At 42.4% G+C, this 23,396-nt stretch overlaps 1 protein-coding gene across 1 annotated transcript in view; it reads right to left on the minus strand.

Moving 5' to 3' along the window:
- Positions 1-114: 114 nt before the first annotated feature.
- Positions 115-23,396, minus strand: part of FLT3 (fms related tyrosine kinase 3) — a 125,371-nt gene continuing 102,089 nt past the window's right edge. Inside the window, exons 15-24 of the mRNA XM_019525605.1 lie at positions 23,231-23,335; positions 21,090-21,200; positions 19,102-19,255; positions 18,445-18,575; positions 16,821-16,945; positions 14,549-14,671; positions 10,918-11,029; positions 10,735-10,834; positions 8,680-8,785; positions 115-1,430 (exon numbers count right to left, since the gene is read on the minus strand). Coding sequence (XP_019381150.1) covers positions 1,296-1,430; positions 8,680-8,785; positions 10,735-10,834; positions 10,918-11,029; positions 14,549-14,671; positions 16,821-16,945; positions 18,445-18,575; positions 19,102-19,255; positions 21,090-21,200; positions 23,231-23,335 — 1,202 coding nt within the window. The 3' untranslated portion in view covers positions 115-1,295. The remainder of the gene's footprint in view (positions 1,431-8,679; positions 8,786-10,734; positions 10,835-10,917; positions 11,030-14,548; positions 14,672-16,820; positions 16,946-18,444; positions 18,576-19,101; positions 19,256-21,089; positions 21,201-23,230; positions 23,336-23,396) is intronic.

Below are 23,396 nucleotides of genomic sequence, written 5' to 3' on the forward strand. Positions count from 1 at the left end.
ATTTTATAATTGTTAATAGTTCCATAAACTAAAAATATGTTTTCAAAACACAACTTACATATTTTTTTCAGAAACAGGAAAAAAATCTAGTTTTGAAAAGTTTTATTGCTACATTTGTATTTCAAAGATATTCTTCAGCAGAAGTTTATTTCTGGTATAAAAAATTCAGTGTGATCATTTAATAAAAGTTAACCAAGATCTAAAATACATTATTGATATGCTAATACATATGAATTAATCATTGTCAGGGCATTGTTAGTAAAGAGCAGCTGAATTTATGCAATAACATAGTTCATCATAACAATTATGTACTTATTAAATTTATCAAGGAAAGTTCTGAACACAGTTAGTAATACATGTAATATAAAAAGGGGGAAAACGGTTAAAGAACATATTCCTATCCTGACTTACTAGGAAGCACACAACTTCTATTAGCAGTTATGGAAGTTTGTACCTATTAGTCCCCAGAACATCAAAAGGAATATATTATGTCTCCAAACCTATATTAAGAGTAATCAAGTCAGTGATTATTACCATAGGAACACAGGAAAACAGATAGAGAGTTATCTTCTCATCTCAAGGCAATAAAATTCATACATCTAGCTCCCATTAAAACTACTAGGAAGTGGGAGAGATGAGATTATACTCTTACATTATTTCCAAGAATAATCTCATTACAAATTAAATTTGTGCATACGTATTACATATTAGAAAACATGTAAGAAATTTTACTATACATCTAACAGGAAGTATAAAAAGGTTGAAAGGGTCACAGTCAAATTATCAGACATTCAATAGCATGTTAGGACCTTGGAAATAGAGGCCAAAAATTTTAAACACAGGTGTCCAAAGTTAGGAATTTATATCAGTGTTGTCTGATTTGCAAACCTTATTTACCTTCAATGTGTGTGCAATACTTTTGAAAAAATCAGCCTGTTAGGCTTGTACACTCAAACTTAAGCATCCAAGTTTGGAAATTTTGGCTAACTTCTTTAGTTCTTCATGTGTTTGCTCACAATGCAGCATACAATCATTTGAATGTAATTCACTGAATAGACAGTTTCCTTAAACAAGTAGTGGGAAATTTTCAGTTGTAGATATACCAGAAAAACATTTACTGCTTCAGGCTTATGGTTAATGAACTTGCTGGATTCAAAATATTTCTTTTTATGGTAACAGTATGATAGAATGGCTTGTGAGAAATTCTAATATAGCAGCAGCTATTTTTTATTAGTAACATAGAACATTTTTATAGAGCTTATATAATAATTTCTAGATAAAGTCCAGAAAGAGGATTACTTTTCAAACTGAGGATCTTCATTTTGGATTGGATTCGTGCATGGAAGAGGTTCATCTTCTGTGGTCACCTGTCGTCTGTTTTTGTAATTGTAAGTGTGTGTAGAAATGTTGTTCTCCATATTTTGATAGACCTATTTTGAGAAAAGAAAATTACTTATAGTCATTATTATTTGATGTACACAAAACAATGCACATTAGTATCTATTTTTCCTTTTAATACTGAAGCCTTTGCATAATTTAAATCCATGTAACTATATTAGCAAAACAGCAAATTCAGTACAGCAAGTAGTACAGTAATGAATTACCAACTGTGAACTGCAAAGCCCATCACTTACAGGCACCGAATACATAGGGGCCTGAGGGCAGTATTTGTCCCAAACTCCTAGTATCATGCAGGGATCCAGGCTCCTTGTTCCTGTGTGCACTCCCGTTGAGGGGTGATAAGGGGAACATGTGCTCCCCAGATTTGACTGCAGGGCGGGGTACATGTGGGCTGCCAGCTGTGGTCTTGGACCTCCCTGCCCTGCTGCCCTCCCCACAGGAGCCCCACCATGACTACACTGCCATAGTAAGGCTCCCTGTGCCCCGCACTGCTGCTGGGCAGCCAGGGGGTGCCTCACCAAGGTGATATGGGGCTCCCTGGGGCAGAGCAGCAGGGTGGGAAACCCCAAGCCCACAGTGGGCAGCCTGCATCCACCCCCAACCCACTCACAGACTCCGCTAAGCTCTGCTCTGGCAGTGCCTTGGGGGAGGCTATCATCTTAGGACTCTACTCTCCTCCCCACCCCCCGGCAAATATAAAAGTCGGCACCTATGCCATTAACAGGCCTGAAGTGTAAGACTGTGTTACACACTCTCCTGTAAAGTTAAAAAGCATCTGAAACCCATTTATTAAACTGATTTGTGCCTGCACCATGTTTACATGTACAGCTCCAATGTTTGCACATGCAGATGGATAACTACATGCAAACAGGTAGGTATGCAAGCCCATAATGCCAGCTGTGTAAACAGAAATGGGTGCAGCCTTATGTTTTAGTACAGGGGTTGTCAACCAGGGGTATGTGTACTCTCCACAGTGTGGGGGCAGGTGGGGATGGAGCACCACCACCCTGCGCTGCTGCCTCACAGGAGCAAGGCGAGAGCAGTGTTGTACAGACACTGCACTGCCACCACTTGCCATGCTCCTACTCCGCATCCAGCCGCTTGCCACCCATCCCCAACCACTCGCCACCCCCGCTCCTGGTACACTTATTAAAAAGGGGGCCCACAGGTGTACACTTATTTAAAAAGGTTGAAACCCCCTGTTTTAGCAGATGGGCCTTAGTTGCCAGCATACTGAACACTTTGCTCTAAATTATATGAAATCACATGCAACACATTTTTTCCATTTTTCCTAGTCCATGAGTTCAAATTCTGGCTCCTGTTAAGTGATGTAATTTCTACAATGGAGTCACATTATACGTGCATTTAACTTACGTGAATTCAACTATACACACTCAGCAAAAAAAAAGAAGAGAAAAATAACAATTTAAATAATGCAGGTGATTCTGCCCGCCATTCCACTCAATGAGCATATGCCCCAGAGTGAGAGTGAGATGGGAGACATGAATCTGCTGTTCCCTCAGTCGGTCTCAGTTCCCGCATGCCTCTCATAGTGTGAGCATCTCGCCGCGCTGAGTGTGATTCCAGTATTACGGACGATTTGAGACCGTACCAAGAAATGTTTGAGCAGCTCAAGAGACACCAGCGACAGTTGCCGATCACCATGTTTTTCAAGAAAAAACAACCAGCAGCAGATGAGCCTATGCAATCGACTTCTTGAGCTGAACCAGAGCCAACCACTTAGTCTATGACTCGCTCTCTGTAATTTTGACTATACATGATTTTTGCCTTATGCGCTGACTTCAAAATCTAACCCCCACGTAAGATGTGACTCCACTGTACTTCATAAATGGGTCCACTTACAGCATAATTTAGCTCAACCTGTAAGTACAAGGTTAGGAGAAGGTAGATGGCATTTTGAATATAAACATAACACTATGCATGGACAGGAAATGATCTCTGCTGCAGCTGTCTGTGGGCACACAACATGATTAATATAATTTACCTAGATTATACCTTATATCAGGGTTGTGCAACCAAGATATTATTTTACTGATGATCTGAAAACTTTTTACTAACAATCAAATGTTTTTACTGATGTATGTTTTACATAATGTTAATTTAACCCTTCTGCCAGGCCCTGGATGGCAGTGACAAGGGTGGGGGTTCAAATTTAGGGGTTTAATATCAACCATAGTAAAAAAGTTTGGTTGTCAGTAAAAAGTTTGCAGATTGTAAGTAAAAAATATTTGAATGGGTTGGCAACCCTGCTTGACTACAGTAATGATTTTACATCAAGCTGCCCCCACCCCAGGATTCCCCTACTCACCCCCACATCTCGACACCCCTGACTGCTCCCCACACAGTGCTGCCCCCATCCCAGCCCATCCCTTCATTTTAATCCTGCTAGCCCAGCTCACCCCATCCTGGCAAAGGCCCCTATCCACTGCCTCTCTCCCTCAAAGCCCACAGTTGCATCCTGCCCCCCTCCCTATAGCAGCTGTAAGACAACGAAAGGGATGTAGTAGCAGCACATGGCTAGGCAGAGGGATGGGGGCTTTTATAATCCATAAAGCCCTGACAAGAGCTCCTTGCAGGGTGCTGTGCTCCCATTCAGATACCAGGTGGCACTGCTGTGTTCATCAGGCCATCAAGCTTGTTTTTTATGGATGTCACCAGTTTTTTTATGGACAGGCATTTTTTGCCCTATTTTTTATGGGTTGCCCATAAATTTACAGACAGTTGATAACCATAGTATATTAACTCCTTAGAAAGGAGCAGACACATGGCCAGCTACCCCAAAAGATGGATGCATCACCCTGCCCACTAAGTGATAGAACAGTTAGTTTGCATTTAGCAAAGGGCTACCCCAGAAGGTAACTAACTAGAGGAGCAGACACACAACCCATGTGCTGATATAGCTTACAGAGATATGAAATTATACCTAACTTTCCAGGGAATAATTCACCCCAGAGTAGAGATACTTATCCTGGTATATTGTGGGTCTACTGCACTTTTATCCCAGAGTAAAGTCAAATTACTCCAAAATAAACCTGTCCTGTGTCCACAACTCTAGCAATACACTGGGCATGTCTACATGTTCATTAATGCACAGTAATTATGGCACACTAAATTTAGTACATGTGGGCATTTTTACACATACTGTGGGACATGGCACTGGGCGCTTTAATTAGCGAGGTGCACTAATTAAAAGCACCCATGTGTCACATGTATCAGCATCCCCGCGCATCCCCATACGGAAAAAATGGTGGCAGATGCTTTGAACTAAAACTCATTGAATGTGCTTTATTTCAAGGCACACTGCCACCATTTTTTCAGTGTGAGGATGCACAGAGATGATCATATATGTGATACAGAAGGCTGCCAGAGCACATCAATTTCTGTGTTCCAGCAGACTCAATTAATCACTGGATTAAGCACTGGATTTCCAATTTATCAGAGCAGGCTCCCCACACATGTATAGGAACCCTATGTAATTACAGGTACTAACTTAATGCGCCATAATTGGCACTATTTCACAGTAGCACCAGGGCATGCTTTTTTGTGACACTAAGGCACAGTAGATTAATTCTTTGTTAATTCTGTGCTAATGCACAATAGAATTAGTCTACTATGCTTTTAGCATCTTGTGTAGACGTGCCCACTGTCCCATGGGATGAGAACACTGGAGTGTCACATGATGTGAATTTGGGAGATTAATCTTAGTGATAATAAGGAATTTCTCTTTTAAGCTCTAGTAATGATTATTTATTGCACACAACTTCCTAGCAACCAGTAGCACAGAGATCAATAATTCTGCTCAAGTTATGTTGTCTTCATCACTGTAGTATTTAAGCAGCTTCCAGAAGTGTATTTAATAGCATGACAATCATTTCTCATATGTATGAGATGAAAAAGAAAAAAAAAAAACAAAGAAAATGTCCAGAGAGCAATGCAACACGGAGTGTTTACTACTAACAAACAGACAACATGTTAGAGTGTTTGCAAGTTACTGCCATTTTAGTGTATTTAGTACATTTTTTTCCAGCGAAAATGTGGAATACACTCAACAACCACTTGTGGCCAGATCCTAGTCTGCTTATGAAATGCATAAGTGGACTTATATGCCTAAATCCTATTCTAGCCTGCTCTAGCCCCTGGAAAACCACTAATGAGTCTACTTATGTAAATAACAAAAAGCAGTGAGGTGGATCCATTTGCCCTTTGTGTTAATGTTTTTTCAGTTACTCAGCAGAGTTGATTGGCACCTAAAGGTGAAATAGGATTTGGCATTTAGTACCTGTGCAGTATTCTTTCCCAGAGGAAAAAGCCATCTCTGTAGATAAAAGAGTTTGTCTATTTCAGCAATAGAATATTGTGTCTAGACTTTGGTACAGCCTTCTTCAGCTGCTTGCCTGCAAACATGGGAAGCCAAGCTGTGAAGTTCATCCACATTTGCAAAATGGTCATGTGTGATGACAGCCCAGGTACACTGCTGGAAGTGTTCAAGGACTTAACTAAGAGCAACAAGAGAGATTCTGTGCTTTATGAACAGCTATGGTCAGCCTGAAGTGCTGCAGAGGGGTTTGAGCCAGTACCGATGAGATCCATTCATAATCGTTTAAAAGGTTATCCAGGACACCGCCTACTAGACAGTTGGTTGGCCAGCCAGGTGCAGATACCTGGCTAGAAATGTCTATTTTTGACTGGAGCTGCTATTCTGTTTTTTTGGGATATCTTTTCTGGGAGGGACAGTGGTTTCCTATAGAATCTTCCATATCTCTGTCTGCCTCAATATGATGTGTGTCCAGTGCAGGAAGATTGAATATGGCTCCCTTCAGAGCCTGTTAACATTACTTCCCTTGATAAATCTGGTAAGGGATGTTATCTGAGAACACCAGAAAGCCCAGTTTCCTCAAGGACCTAAGCATGTCGTATTCACAGAACTCCTAACCCCTGACAGACCCTGAAACACATCCCAGACTGATCTCCACACTGCCTGCAATCAGCTTTGCCCCAGTAGAATCATAGAAAGTTAGGGTTGGAAGGGACTTCAGGAGGTCATCTAGTCCAACCCCTGCTCAAAGCAGGACCACCCCAACTAGAACATCCCAGCCAAAGCTTTGTCTGGCCAGGTCTTGAAAACCTCCAAGGATGGAGCTTCCGCCACCTCTCTGGGTAACCTGCTCCAGTGTTTTACTACCCTCCCAGTGAGAAAATTCTTCCTAATATTTAACCTAAACTTCTCTTGCTGCAACTTGAGACCATCGCTCCTTGTTCTTTCATCTTCCACTACTGAAAACAGACTAGCTCCATCTTCTTTTGAACCTCCCATCAGGCAGTTGGAGGTTCCTATTAAATCCCTGTTTGGTCTCCTCTTCTGTAGGCTAAATAAGCCCAGTTCCCTCAGTCTTTCCTCATAAGTCCTCCTTCAACTCCCTCACCATTTTTGTCACCCTCTGCTGGACAGTCTTCAATTTGTCCACATCCTTTCTGTAGTGGGGGGACAAAAACTGAACACAGTACTCTAGATGTGGCCCCACCAGTACAGAATAGAGGGAGGTAATCACTTCCCTTGACCTACTGGCAACACACCTACCAATGTAGCCTAGTATGAGCTTTAGCCTCCTTGGCAACAAGGGCACACGGCTGCCTTGTGTCCATTTTTGGCCCCCAGGTCCTTTTCACAGCCAGCTGCACTAGGAGTTTAGAGAAGGAGAACAAGTTCCTGTGGGCATAGGAAGATTGTGGATCCTTTTGAATCAGAAGGTAACAGAAGCAAGAGAGAGGTCCCTGTATCCCCAGTGTCTATATTATTATATTATGCACAGAAATCTTTGCAAAACTGACTTCTCCTAAGTCCCAGCTATTCCCACAGTGAACAGCTCAGTGAGGTGAGGAATCCAGGTCCAGAACATTCTGGAGTCTTTTTAATGAAGTGAGTCAACAATATGGGCTGTCCTTCACACGCACCTTATCCTGTACATCAATTGTGCTCAACCTTCTTACCCCACGAGCTGGATGAGGGCTACGCCACAGGCCAGATCCCATACATGGAGTCAGTGTGGGGGTGCAGTCTTGCATACCAGCTCAAATCCATGTGCTGGATCCAGCCATTCACTGGCTCAACCCCATGCCAGCCTGACCCTGTGCATGGGCCAGTCGCATGTGCTGGATCTGGCTGCAGACTGATGATGCAGTGCATAGTAGGGCTGTGCAAAGCTTTGGTCCCTGATTCGATTAGGTGGAGATTCAGCCCAATTCAGTGGCCGAATCTCCAAATCCGAATTGAATCAGAGGACCCTTTAATCTCTCCGAATCAAATCAGAGCTCTCCAAATCAATTCGGAGAGATTTGGAAAGATTCAGAGATTCAGACATAGACACGCTTTAAAAGTTTTTTCTATATACCTCAAGGTACCAGTACAACTCATGATCACTGTGATGCTGGGGTGCATGAAGCATCCCACAGGAGCATGGCCCCCCCCACCCCTCTTGTGCTCGGCAGCAAACCTGGAAGTGGACCAGAAGTACTTCCGGTCCACCTACAGGTCTGCCAGGGAGTGTGATGGGGCCCCCCAGCACAGCAATTGGCTCCAGGGGGTCCCCGGGTGCCCCTACCCAGACCCAGGAGGCACCAGTTCCCGAGCCAGGGGGACACAGGGAGACCCCCCCCACCCTGTGCTCCCCGGCAGACCTGGAAGTGGATCAGAAGTGCTTCTGGTCCACTTTCAGGTCTGCTGCTGAGCACGCTGGGGAGCCCCCTGTGCTTCTGTGGGACACTCCATGTGCCCCAGCATCGCAGTGTTCACGAGCCGCCTGCTACCTAGAGGTATGTAGAAAAAGTATATAAAGCTGTGTCTATGTCTGAATCTCTGATTCTTTGAATCAGCATTGAATCTTCAGATTCAGATTTGGCCGAATTGAATCGGGGACAGTAATCCGAATCAATAAATTGAATCACTGTCCCTGATTCGGGCCAAATCCAAATCTGAACCAAATAGGGCCCACTTTGGATACCCCTAGTACATAGTGCCATGTCACGTATCCTGTGGAGCCCATGGATCCGGAAATTCAGCAGCAGAGGTGAGGAAATTAACACTGCCACTGCTCCCTGCACCCCCATATTTCCAGACTCAAAAGAGGCACTATGGACTGGATGGCATAGCTCCACTTGGCCTGCGGGCTGGAGGTTGAGCATTGTTTGTGTACACTAACATTGCATTTAAAGTACAGATCTGCAAGTAAGAGCATTTGTCTTGTTTGCATGATTACATACCTCTCCTTCTGCATCAACCAGCTGAGAGTCCAGCAGGGAAACCAACCAGGAAAAGGAAGGCCTTTTTCTGGAGTCAAGAGCCCAGCAGGACTGCATTACAAAGTATCTACAGGAGCAAAAGAGAAGAAATATGGAGCAATTTTCACAGAAAATGTCTCCACAGACAGATACTATCTACTAGCTGCTTCTGCCTCCACTGAAATAAAATGTCATGGCCAGTCTCTTCAGGATCATTATGGAGTAAGACCTTGCAAAAGTCTTTCTGTGGTTGAAATAAGGGTCATGCAGACTGTACTATCTTCCCAGAAATCCATAAAAGGTTTATAATCTCCGCAAAAGCCCTTCAATGATTTACAGCGTAAAGAAGAAGTTCTTGTAGGAGTTTATAAGTTCCACAGACGTCTCTGTCAGGCTCATAAAAACTGTTGTATATACATGTAATTTCATGGACATTATCATTTCCACAGGCTGAAGATATTGCAGTGTTACATGTACCTGACTTCACAGATATTAAAATGTCCATTGGCTAGCCCAGAAAACATCACAAAGTTTGCATTGTGCAGCCCAAAGTATTCTGCCCTTTCATTCATACTCTGAGCCTCAAATCTTTCTGTCTTCTTTCCTTTTTCCCTGCATTTTGTCACCTGGGAGCATGGGTGACTGGTGCCTCCTGACTTGGGGGTGGGGGGAGGGAGGCAAGTGCCCCCCCCCGTGGCCAGTCATCGGCTGGGGGAGGGGGTTGCCCCATGGCCAATCCTGCCGACCCACAAGTGGCAGCAGCATGCTGCTGGCACTTCTGGGCACACCCACTCCCCAGCCGGTGCTGTCTGGGGGAGCCCCAGCACTTTTGCCTGCCCTCCCCTGTCTGGGAACGTTGGCTGACAGGGGGTGCACCAGCTGTCTTATGGGGTGCACGTGCACCCCCATGCACTCCCTATGCATTGCCACTGCCTGGGAGTCCTTTCCCCCTTGGCAGAGTTCACAGGCATGACAGATGTCTGCAGGGTGCAATCTCCATGACAACTCAGTGGACACATCTACACATGCAATTAGTGCATGTAAATAAACTCTAGAATGTATTGCTCCTGAGTTTTTTGCTCCTAGGCATGGCATTTCAATGTGCACCTGAGAGCAGATAACTGCAGAGCAATCCACTCTGGAGTTTATTTATTCACAGCATGTGGAGCCCATTCAGAACAGTCCTGGCTGGTAGGGGGCCCCAGGAGTCAGCCTGCCAGCCTGAGGCTGCTCCAACTGGGCTCAATGTGCTGTGGAGGAACTGGCTGGGACATGAGGGTATTTCATTGCAGGGCTAGATGGCAGACAGCCCCTGTACTGAAGCACCCTCATGCCCCAGCCAGCCAACTCTGTTCAGTGCTTTGCTGCCCATAAAAAACTCCACAGCAAGGTAATACGTGTATTTACAAGTACCACCCCACTGCAGAGTGTGTTAGTTTCCTTCACCCTAATATGGGTGCACAGATAGACAGCAAGACATTTATTGTGGAGCTAATTAGTCAGCTCCACAGTAAACATCTAAAAAGCACCGTAGTAATTGTGTGCCTTGCCTCTTCCCCACTGCACGCACCCAAGTCCTTCTGGGTTACCATTTTCTTCTAGTACTGAAGGCTTGCTGCAACTGACCTACATGCAATGGAGTTCAATAAGAAAAATGGAGATAAAGTTAATGAAAGCTTTATTTAATATTTCAAATGGATTTACTGTAACATCTAGTTTAAAAAAAATAAAAGCCCTACGAATTAGCATCAAGATGCTAGAGTCATGGGGCAAGAGCTCGCTGGGAAGAGGAACCAAAAGTGTGCAATAGATTGGCCTTTTTTAACAACATGGCCTTTATTGGTGGTCACAATGTGATAACGATCTCTGCTTCAGGTCAAAGGCTACATGATCAAAGGTAGATAGAGACACAATCTTGCCTTAAATCTCTTTTTCAAATAGGATGGAGGGCAACAGACAAAATAATACAACTATAGTATTTGGAAAATAATTAATAATAACCTTCCATCCTATGCAGTATACAAAGCACACACTTACATTTCTTCTGTAGCATAATAAGGCTGGTCCATTTTAAATCCACTTTGAATGAGTTTGTAGAAGTTTGCATCGACCTGAATACCAGGATAGGGGTTCACACCTGTGAAAAATATTATGGGGAAAATATTAACATAGAAGAGGCCAGGGAAAAGTAGTGCTCTTCTACTGCCTCTCAGGACATACCAAGAGAGAATATTTCCCAGAGTAATATTCCATAAGACCAGACATCACTCTTAATTGTGTATATCCTTTCAAATAAACTTTCAGGAGCCATCCATTTCACTGGTAAACGGGTCTGCACAACAAGAGAAAAAGGAAAAGCATTAGTGTTTCCTATGAACAATGTATCCTACTCATAGTTCTCACTACCGGCATGCAAACAAGGAAGAATAGGGGCTCATTTTAAGTAGCTTCTAGGGCTAGGTTAAGTAAGTAAGTAAAACTAGGGGTGACATACTGGGGCACTTTTTGCTCCCTGGGAGGTATATTTTCACAGACCTCACTTGCTGATATGAGAAAGAACCCTCCCTCCTTTTCCACTATGTTTTCTGAGTGGTGTACTTGGGACTCTCCATACCTGGGAAGCTTCATTCAAACCTTCATTCTCAGATTGATTAAAATAACCATGCTGGGCATTTCTAAATGTGCTGAAGTGTAGCTACTGAATTTTTATTTTCTGTCTTTATACACTGCTGTCATTGAAAGCCTCACCAATCCAGGGCCTTGACAGATAACATTTTTACAAGGGTATACATTAGATTAGTTTTATACACCAGTGTAAATTACACTGGAATCGAGAGAGGACAGATGTGCAGCAATCCCAGGATAGCTACATGCAATACAGCTTTACTATTAGATCAGGAGAAGCAGGAAATAGCCTGTTTGCCTTGACCAAATAGTTATGTTGGGATAAGCTGCAGACAGACAGTACGTAGACCCTATAACTTATATGGGTAGAGTCTTGTCCTTGATTTCTCCAGAGGCCTAGTTCTACACTGCATTCAAGGAAATCATATGGCAAAGGGCTGAATGTCTGCTCCTTGTTTACACCAGTGAAAAGTGATTATACTGGTGCAATGTATTGTGTGTTCAGGCTGTTAGTCTAAAATAATACACTTATCATAGTAAGCACTGGGCTTTTTAATTTTCTGTTTTTAGGACTGACTTCAGGTCACTGTTGATTTTGCTTCCTATGTTTTAAAAGAATCTTTGACAGAACTTGGCTTTTCTCTCCCTTTTCCTGTAACATGTGAAACAGGTGGATTGTGTAAAGTACTGAATATGACCATATTAACATATGCAGTGACTACAACAGAGCTATACTGCTTTACACCATGTGAGCACCTGTCTGATAGTCTGCCTATTTTAATGATGCTGCTGATAATATTTAGATATTTTACACCATTTTTCATCAACCCAATCTTAAAGTGCTATGCAAAGGCGATAATATAGACTACTATATTAATGCACAAATTACAAATGGTGGGAAGACAAAGCTAAGGAGCTTTGACATCTGGCTGGCATCCAAAATATGTGTGGCTTCTTCAGTGCCACCAGAGCCACCTATAGTCTGAGCACTCAGGGACCAACTCCCTTAAGACCCAAGGAGGAGACCTGATCAAGGAAAGGGGAGCCATCAATGCCCTTTGGAAGGAACATTTTGAAGACCTTCTCAGTCAAGACTCTGCTGCTGATGACAGTGTTCTTAACTCCATCCCACAACACCCAGTTGGAGATGATCTTGGAATCCCTCCAAGCTTTGATGAGGTGAGGAAAGCCATCAAACAGATGAGGAACAGAAAGACATCTGGTGCAGATGGAATTCCCCTTGAAATTTTAAAACAGGAAGGAGAGGAGCTCACATCACAGGTTCATGCCTTCATTTTAAGGATCTGGAATGATGAGGAAATCCAAGATGACCTCAGGGATGCCATAATTGTGACAATCTTCAATAAAAGGAGACAAGTCCAACTGTGGAAACTACAGAGGGATCAGCTTGCTGTCCACCACAGGAAAGATCATGGTGAGAACCCTCCTGAACCATCTCCTTCCACTTGCTGAAGACCTCCTCCTGGAATCTCCATTTGGGGCATCAAGTCTCAGTGGGTTTAGGGCATCAAGAGGCACAACTGACATGGTCTTCACAGATTGCCAGCTGCAGGAGAAATGCTGGGAACAACATAATCCTCTCTACGTGGCCTCCTTTGACCTTACAAAAGTTTTTGACTCTGTCAGCTGAGAAGTGATGTGAAAGATCCTTCTGAATTATGGATGCCCACTGAAATTTGTCACCATTCTCTGCCTGCTCTATGATGGTATGTGAGTGGTGTTTTTCAGTAATCTATCACAGATCCCTTTGAGGTTAAAATGGGAGTCAAGCAAGGCTGCATCATCACTCCACCACTCTTCTCAATATTCTTACCACGGTGTCACATCTGACCACCAACAAGCTCCCAGCCAGAGTGGAGCTAAACTACTGAATGGATGGTAAGTTGTTTAACCTCAGCCAATTCCAAGCCAAAACCAAGACCACCCTGACCACAATCATTGAGCTCTACTATGCTTATGATACTGTAGTGTGTGCTCACTCAGAATCAGACCTTCAGGCAATCATCAATGTCTTTATTGAATCATACAAGAAAATGGGATTGGCACTTAACATTCAGAAGACTAAGGTCCTCCACCAACAAGTTCCTAGTGAACATTCACCAGCTCTAGCTATCCAGATCCATGGTGAGACTCTGGAGAACATTAAGTATTTCCTGTACCTCAGAAGCCATCTCTCACAGAAGGCTGACATCAATGATGAAATCCAACATTGCCTCAAATGTGCAAGTGCAGCCTTTGGACACCTGAAAAAATGTGCATTCAAAGATTATGACATTAGATCTGAAACCAAGCTCATTGGTTTATCAAGCAGTCATGATCCCTGCCTTGCTGTGCAGAGCTGTCATGGACAAGGTACAGGAGACATCTAAAGTTGCTGGAGAGATACCATCAACATTGCCTGCAGAAGATCTTCCAAATCCAGTGGGAAGAGAGATGCATCAACATTAGTGTCCTCCTGCAAGCAAATACCACCAGTATTGAGGCAACAATCATCCAGCATTATTCATGATCATTTGTTGAGCCAGCCATGTCATCAGGGTGTCTGACTCCAGACTCCCTAAGCAAGTTTTATTTTCCCAGCTCAGCCAAGGTGCATGTTCAAGAGGAGGACAGAGAAAGTGCTTCAGGGACATCCTTGAGGGCAACTTAAAAAAATGCAACATCAATGTCAACTCATGGGAGACTATTGCCCAGGACCACCCCAAATAGAGGAAGAGTCTGCTGTAGGGATCTCAGTACTATGAAACTTCATGATAACAACAAGAGATGGAAAAGCAGTAGTGGCAGAAACAGTGTGCTGTGAACCAAATAAAAACATCAAGTGCCATCCTCCCCACATGGAAACACATGTCCAAGCTGCAGTAGAGTCTGCTGGTCCTGGATAGGCCTCATCAACCATCTTTAGATGCACAAATAAGAAAATCATGGAAGACAATCATTCTCGATTGTGCGGGATTGCCAAAGTAGGAAGTAAGTAATAATTGCATTGGCCATTCAAAATCTGATTTGGCTAACACTAAAACTAAATTTCATTTGCCAAGGACTGGAAAATTTATCAAAGAATATGAGGTTTCTGGAGAATATGTTCAGCTATATGTATAATTACCAGCTAGATAGAACAACTGTGTATGTATTCATCAGCTAGCTATTCCTTCTTTTTAGTTCTTACAGAAATGAGAAAAAGCTAAGGCAGGCATGGGCTTACATTGCCTTTGATGATGTAGTTAGAATCATTCTCTATATCCCTGGCAAGGCCAAAGTCACATATTTTTACCACTTTTCCATGGGTCACTAATACATTCCTGGCAGCAAGGTCTCTATGGATGCACTGTAAAGAAAGAGATGGTTATTTTCACACAGTGATTTTCAACAGATGGAAGTAATTCCCCACTATTTGTGATTTCATTCAAAAATATAAGGATGGACACCCACCCCTGCTCAAACTATTCCATGCTAATGAAAAAGTGACATAACCAATTTTGCAAAGCTAATAGCAAATACAATGTCTGAGCTATTGTCACACTCATTTTATGGAATGGTAACATCTGTGTATTATGAGGAATAGAAGACAGCTGTGATAAAAGTTCTGAGTGGCTTTTATGACCTAACCTATATAATTTTAGAGGAAAAAATCCCAGCAGAAGTACAATTTGACCATACATGGATTAATTTAAAACTTTACAGAAACATCAGGACATTGATACACACACCCAGATTCACACTTGCTTTCTCTGCAATAGCCAGAGCCTTCCCACTCCACTCTCCTGCCAGCAGAAGGAGCTGGAGCCTGGGTACCAGGAGACCCAGAAAGGGCTCTTACATTAGGGAGGGACAGGGAGCTGGTTGAAGGCTGGCTGTTCCTCCTGGCATGACCCCTCCTCCCCATACATGTGACCTGCAGTAACTCATGTAGGTTCATTCTCTGTGCTGTTAAATTAAACATATGCAAACTGGTTTCATGGTCCAAAGTAACCAGGGAGTTCCTAGTAACAGGGCTTCTCCAGCAGCTATGTAATCAAAGGTTTGCAGGGTGCTTGGCAGCTGTGAAACTATGAGCAGGCTCAGGGTTTCTGGGCAGAAGGTATCTACTCCAACAAATCCCACAAGATATCAGGACTGCAGAGGATCCATGAAGCTGAAATACCAGCATCTCTTGTTGGGGCAAGTTTTGCCTCATGGCCCCAGTCCCAGATTAATGTAGTCCATGTCCATTTGGACAGCCATGACCCTTTAGATTCCACTTTACTCTAATTGGAGACTGATCTGTTACTGGAAATCTATCAGGCCTGGAGTATGGCCTCTAGTTTCTCAAACAGGGAAGAGAAAAGGAAATGCAATAGATGGAGAGGTGGTAGATACCCCTAGAGATGACAAAAAATGGTTTAAGCATGTACATGCCTTGCATTAGCACATGCAGGTTACAAAATGAGCTTTCTGGACCCTGGGAGGGGACAAGAAGATAGGAAGTGCTGTTGATAAAAAGGAAATAAAATAGGCTCAGCACTTGTTGAGGGACATGTTTCTTCTTTCCACTGGTGTGCATCCCCTCTCCTCTCCCCCACAAAGATGGTCTGGTGCAAAATCTGGCTCCTTGCAGTTTCTACTACCTAGGCACCTGGTTTTGCCCCAGTTGAAATGGCACAGGCTAAGTTGGGTGCCTATATACATGCATTGAGGCTGCTCTGATGTGCTGTTACAGTGCGTCAGAGCAGATTAAATTGCATCTATTGGAACATGGTAATTACTGTGCTCCAGCAGACTCCACCGTCACATGCATCAGTGTCCCTATGCTGAAAAATGGCAGTGGGGGTGCTTTAATTAAAGCTTGTTCAACAAGCTTTAGTTAAAGCACACCTGTTACCATACTTCAGCATGGGGACACTGATACACATGATGGTCCAGGAGTTTTAATTATTTTGGCTCTCGGAGCTGCTCTAATTAAAGTGTCCCCCCGCCCCGCCCTGCCCCACCCCAAGCACATGTAAAAATGCCCAGGGCCAGTATTATAGAGTGCTGGACTTGTCATTTGCCCTTTTTATTAGGACTGGATTGTGACCTGGATGATGCATTACCACAGGGGAATAAGGACTCTTATTCCTGGGCTGTTCAGTCCTTGGACCCAGACACAGGGGCTATGTGCCTGCTATTCCCCTGACAAAGCAGGCAGTGAGTGGAGAGCTAATGGGATGCTGGTTTTCCTTCTCCCCATCATGCTGGCCATGCAGCTGAAGTCCGCATGCAGCTGAGCTGTGGAGGAGATTGTAACCTGCTGCTGATGTAGGCCAAAAGCAAACCGATATGCCTTCAGAGTGAGGGGAGGTGGGGAGCCGCCAGTTGGACAGCTCTGTTTTAAAAATATTAAGGAAGACACAGATTAAACTTGTCACCATACAGCTATATTTCTCTGGCAGCCTTTTATTAATCCGCCTTATAGTTGCATTCTTTACTACCTAAACTTTTTCACAGATTAAACATACCGATTTTGACTCAAGGAACTCCATCCCTTTGGCAACCTGATATGAGAAGCAAAGGAGATCTTCAAAAGTGAGCACATTGAAGTCCTCTTCTTCATACAGTCTTCCATTGATGTATTTAATTTCATCTGCAAAAAATAACCAGACTTACTATTTCTCTTTGTTTCTTTGGCCTCTGTTTAAGAACACAACAACATTGCCAAGCTTGGTCAGACCAATGGTCCATCTAGCCACATACCCAGTCTTCAAAAGGAGCAAGTAGTAGATGCTTTAGAGGGAGAGTATAAGGACAAGGCAGGATCAGAGTAATCCATTCCCTGCAATACTCTCCCTGGCATCAGCTATTATTGGTTTAGGGATATTAGAGGATACATCCCTGACTGTTCTTCTTAATAGGTCCCAGTGGACCTGTCCTCTATTGATTTACCTAATCCTGTTTTGAAATTGGCTATACTATCTGCCTCTACAACCTCCTGTGCCAATGAGTTCCACAAGCTAACCCATTACAGACCTATATTGTTTTCCCCTCAGCCTTCTCCTTTCCAAACAGAAGAGCCCTAGCTTTTTCAATCACTTCTGGTAAGGCACCTACCCTATACCCCAATCCTCCTTACTGCCCTTCTCTGTAAAATTTCTATTTCTATTACATCCTTTTTGAGATGCAGAGACTAGAACTGCACATGGGATTCAAGATGTGGTTGTTCCATGGACTTATACAATAGCATAATTATGTTTTTCATTTTGTTTTCAATTTCCTTCTTAAAGATGCCAATATTTTACTAGCTTTTTTGGTCTCCACAGCACCTTAAGATGATGTGATTAGTGAAAGGTCTAAAGGGTCTCCAAGGTCACTTCCCTGAGTCAAAGCAGTTAGTTCAGAGACCAGCAATGTGTAAATATAGTTGAGGTTATTTTCCCCATGTGAAGTATTTTGCACTTGTCAGTGTTGAAACTCATTAGCTGCTTCTTTGCCCACTCACTCAATTTTGTAAGAACTTTCTGAAATTCCTCACCATCATCTTGGGATTTGCCTTTCTGGAATAATTTAGTGTTGTCTACCAATTTTGAGATTTCACCATGCACTCCTTTCTTCAGGTCTTTTATGAAAATGTTGAACAAAACCAGCCCCAACATAGGTCCTTGGAAGACCCTACTATTGAAATTCCTCCATCCAAAAAAATTACAATTTAACCTTTGTTTCATATCTTTTAACCAGTTTTCAATTATCTCCGTAGATCACAGGTGTTTTCGCATTGCACTGTCAAGAATTGCAATTACTGCCTTATGCATTCTTTCTTCCCATCCAAACACACAATGAAGGAAAAGAGACAGGAGTAGATGTCTTCAGAGTCTAGCAGCACCCTTACTATTATTTCTATTCTGGTAAATAAATGTATAAAGTTATTTTAAGAAAAGTCCTGAGGTCCTTAATAAGCTTTACTGAGGTGACTATCAAAATTGCAATTGGTGAGGAACAGAATGTAGGACTGGATGGCATCTCATGGTCATCAAATGCAGTCCCTAAAGTTATCAGGACCCAAAGCTGTTGTCAAAACTGTAAACAATCAAATCAATGCTAAAAAGCCTGCATTGCTATTCATTTAAAATAAATGCATAAATTTCTCACCTTCCTCAGAAGACATCAGCATCCCGTTTGATTCAGAGATCAAATCTAAGTCTTGGCTTGGCTGCATATCTCCAAGGCTGTCCATTTTAACTGATGTAATATATGATCCATTTTTTAATGTAGTTCCCTTTCTGGAGTAGATGACACATTTTTAAAAAGTGACATAGGACAGATAAAGTAATAATCTAGAATGCAAATAACTTTATAGTGAAACATACTTAAATTACTTCCAGTTAAAACCTTTGGAACAGAATTCTATCTAGCAGGACACTTCTAAATGTCATAAATAAAACACATGACACTTGTTTTGGATTTATGACACTTTCAGAACTGCCCCCAAAAATGGAACCAACTTTCAGCTAGTTCCCTATGGAATTCCTGCAGAGACCCAAAGGTTGAATTATAGTAAATCTGGAGTCTGCAGATTAGGCTTCCTTTGTTAGATATCACTTCTCTCCTTAACCAACATTAGTTCATTTAAATTACCTGGATCCTCACTTATTCACTAGTGCTGCACTGGTTTAAAACAGCTGAGAATCCTGCCCAAAGTTTTTCTTTGCAAAGTCCCATGGGACACATACTTGAAGCGTGCTGGATCCATGCAAGCATATGACTAATAATACATTTTTAAACTATAACTGCTGCTGAATGTTTTACCTGGAGTTTTGATCCATGTGGAAATTCTGGTAGAAGCTGAAATTGTGCTGTTTGAAGATATCTGTCCACGTTCTGTGAAATTTCTCTCTTTTGCTCCTTAAGTAGTTCAGAAGGTCGCCATAGCAACAATATTCAAAAATCAAGTAAACTGGTCCTGAAAGAATTAAAAACATGAATTTCTACTACTGTTTGGGAAATGGACATATTTAAATAGGCCCTGCTGAAGGTCCCATGAGTCCGCATTCTCTCCTAGTCACAGGTCGAAATTAAAGAACTGAATTTTATAAAATCATTAGAAACACAGTGGAGTCCTGGTTATTACTGGCTCATGTAGCTGCCATGACAATATAAGTAATAACCAAAGAAGAGAATTTGTTATCTTCATCTTTATTCCTTTTAATTTGTTCCAATGGTTTTCAACCTTTTTAGACTCTTGGCACCCCCTAGAAAATGCCAGCTCTTCGCTTTCACTCATTTTTTTTGACTACAGAAAAATAGTTGAGCTGTTTTTCTGTTGTAAAGAACTTAGAACAGCCACAACAGGTCAGAATGTTTTTAATACTATGGATTCCTGTTTGAAATCCTTGGGTTTATCTTGTGAATCATGTTTGCACATCTAACAGTGCTAACATTGTATGGCACCCTGTGGCATCCTCAAAACGATCTCAAGGTTCCCCAGGGTGCCACAACACCCTGGTTGAGCATCACTTCTGTAATCTTATGCATACCATTTTTCCATTTTACTTTTTCCTCCCCTCTCTGCTTCATAGTGTCTTCTTTTCTTCACTCCACTCCTTTTTCTTCAATTCTTTTCCCCTTCCTTTCCTTTCCGTTCACTCATTCAGGCTAATCTTTCAACCTTCTTGCCCTCTTGGTTTTGGCCTTCACACAGTTTTTGTACCCATTTCACGTTTTGGTTAGAGATGTTATATTTATCTATATTGTTAAATTGTTACGACCCCTAGTGTCGACACAGTTATAGTAATATAAAGGAACCTTACATCAGGACAGTTTTTTCTCTTTCCCTTAAAAGAGGAAGCACTTTCAGGCTACAAACAGATGTTGTTTTTATTATGAGATCAGCTGTGCAAATTAATTGACTGGTATAGACACTGCCTGGGGCTGTTGTCCATGGAATCAGATTCCTGCTGCTCCCACAGCTTTAGGAGACCAATCCTGTGAGACAATGGCCCCAGATGCCTGGCTCCAACCAAGGGCGTGCATCTGCAAGTGTGGATTGGGGAACCCTGTGGGGTTCCCTTACTCTGCAGTGTGAAATGCATGCCCCAGAATCCCCTGCTTGGGGTGGCTTAAGAGCTCAGGCCGTCTAGGGCTGTTGTGATTGCACCATAATTGAAAAGACCTCCACTACTATAGAGTACCACAAACTAATAACAGAAATTGTTGTGCTCACATTTTTGGGCACTTAGGGCATGACAAGGGTTAAAAATATCTGTTTGCTTCCATGAACACAAACATTTTTCAGGCGGAACAAAGCTGATCTCTGTTTGCAGCCTCAGTTTAAGCAATGTTATACCAGAACAATAGCATCCATAATAGTGGTATTCTATCACTTTAACCATTGCAGTATCATTACAGTAGTATAATTTGTGTGTAGACAAATGCTTAACTTTTCTTTCATTTTATCCCTAAATCATTTTCTGCTTCTTGACTACTGCTTAGCTGAAAATTAGGGCAAAAGAGAGAAATTTGTGAGACTTAATAGGGTTCAAAAATTATGATGTTAGCTGCCAATAGCCAATTTTTGAAGTGTTTGTCTAACCCACTCAGATGCCTTCAGCAGTCTGATGATTTAGGTTTAAGTTTAGTTTTTACCTTTTTTATTTATGAAATATAAGCACAAATACACAACTATAAATTGAAGGCAGAAACCAATCTTTGCACAGAATGTAACATTATTTTGGAGAATAAAGACTGCTCCTGCAATTTGAAAAGATGTAGGTATGTTTCAACTAAGTGTTTATTACCTGACATAGTGCAAGCTCCTAGGAGATTCACAATATTTTCATGGTTTCCAATATGAGTCATCATTTTGAGCTCGGACATTAGAGCATCTTTTTCAGAAACATCAGGTTTTTCTGCAAAGACAGCATCATAAACTTAGAAATACATACAGCCTAGAATTTGAATCCCAATGAATATAGGTTCTTTGCAGCATTCATTTACTTTAACTTGATATGACTTAATAGACATAAAGCTAAAACTTATGGAGAACTGGCCTAATGAATATTACTTTTAAAAAGTTCAAGGGGTTGGAATTTAGGTGAAAGTGATCAGGAGATAGAATTCATAATTCTAAGGCAAGAAATACATGAGTGTGGCAAAATAAGGACAAATACTTAAAAAAAAAAAAGCAGACTTCAACCAATTGGAAAAGTTCAGAGGGGAGTAACATGAATGACAAGAAACACAAAAAATAATACCTGGGAGAAAGAGTTGGAAAAGCTACCTTTGGTTTAGCTAGAACAGCACAGGTTGAGTTGGGCAGTGTAACAGTCTTCCAATAAACAAAAGGCTGTTATAAAGCACATGGTATATCATTTTTTTCCATGGCTATAGAAAAGAAGTGCTCAGCTTAGTTTGCAAAAATGGGTTTATTTAGATGATTGGAAAAATCTTTTTGACTACAAGGGTATTGAAGCACTGGAACACGCTGCTTAGGGAGGCTGTGGTCTTTTCTAAGGACAACTACATTTCCATTAAGGATGGTCTAGTTACAGGGACGTAGGACTGATGGGGGGAGGAGGGGGATGTGAGAGACTTGTGAGTCATCAAGCCTAGTCCCCTGTGTTTGCAGACAACTATTTACCCAAAGGTTCCTAAAAATCATCCTTCCAAACCCGTACGCACTACACCTGCCAGGCACAGAACTGGAAACACTAGTAAGATGTAAAAAAGAGCAGGAGAAACAAGGGCAATGCCAGTGCTGTCTCACCACAATGGCAGAGGAGTAATCGATTAATACATGATCCTAGGAAGAAGCCCATGCTCTACACTGAAGAGGAAGGCAAAAAACACCCCACAATCCTCACTGGTCGGATTTGGAGATAAATTACTTCTTAGCTCCACATCTGGTGGTCAGTTTGACCTTAACCAGAAGGCTTCCAATAAGGTACCTGTGAGGCTTCTAAGAATCAGTAGAACCACTTCAGTTAAAACTCCCAGTTACAGCCAGTGGTGTTGAAATGCTTTGGAGATAGTGGGGGTGCGGGTGGGAGGCCTCAAGCCCCTAAGACTGTGAATAGATATAACATCTGAAGTGCTTCCAAGGGTGAGCCAGACAGATGTATTTGCCCTTTGAAGTGCTCCAAAAATGGTGGAAGTGTTCTAAAAGCAACCCAAAGGAAATAAGTGCTATTTGCAAGTGCTTCAAAATTCTCCAGTATCCCACAGTGCTCTACTTACCTCTAAACCACACTTTTGTTTGCTCTGCTTCTGCTTTCTCCGAGTGCTCCCCTCATCAGAACTGGGAGACTGGAAGCCAAATATCCTCCCCACCAGAACCCAGATTCCTGGTTTCCAGCTCTCAAAATCCCACATACCTCTTCACGCCTGGTCTCCCAGTTTCAGCAAGGAATGCTCTGGGAGAAGGGAGGTGGAGCAGACACCAGAGCACTCGCTGACATTGGCTCCACTCCCCAGTCATGTGCACGGATGGAGAGCATGCCACTAAATGCAGCCAGGGAGATTCCAAAGTGCTCCAGCCAGGAGGCATGGCAGAGGGCTGTACATCTGAGGCCGGAGGCTGAAAATGTTCTATTTTTTATTAGAAGCTGCACTTCAAATGTTACAGCTGGTCCTACCTTCAGTATACTTGACCTTACCTTAAAGGAACAGAATGGACTAGGTGACCTCAGGAGGTCCCTTTCAGCTTAGATTGCTATGATTTATATTATATCAAAGTTTGCCTAGCCTAACCCCACATATTTAATACAACCTCATTGAAGTACCTTATGGAAAAGAGATCAAATCTCCCTCAATGTGCAAGAAGGTTACTGAGAAGAGTGACCTGACTGAAAGGTCAGAAGTTGAGGCAGAAGGTCTGTTTTTGCCTTGAAACACAAACACTAAACTGCTGCTTGGGAGAAGTATCTGACATTTACTGTACCTTTAAGCATTTTGACTGCAACCTGGACTGAATCTCCCGTTTTTCTTATTCCATAAGCTGTAGCGTTCATCACTTTTCCGAAGGCACCAGATCCGAGTACTTGCCCTACAAGACAACTTTAACTGATATGATTTCCAGTTGGGTGCAATGAAAACTGAAATTATGC

The sequence above is a fragment of the Gavialis gangeticus genome, unplaced genomic scaffold, assembly GCF_001723915.1.
Source record: "Gavialis gangeticus isolate Ggan-Ray unplaced genomic scaffold, GavGan_comp1, whole genome shotgun sequence".
Taxonomy (NCBI): Eukaryota; Metazoa; Chordata; order Crocodylia; family Gavialidae; genus Gavialis; species Gavialis gangeticus.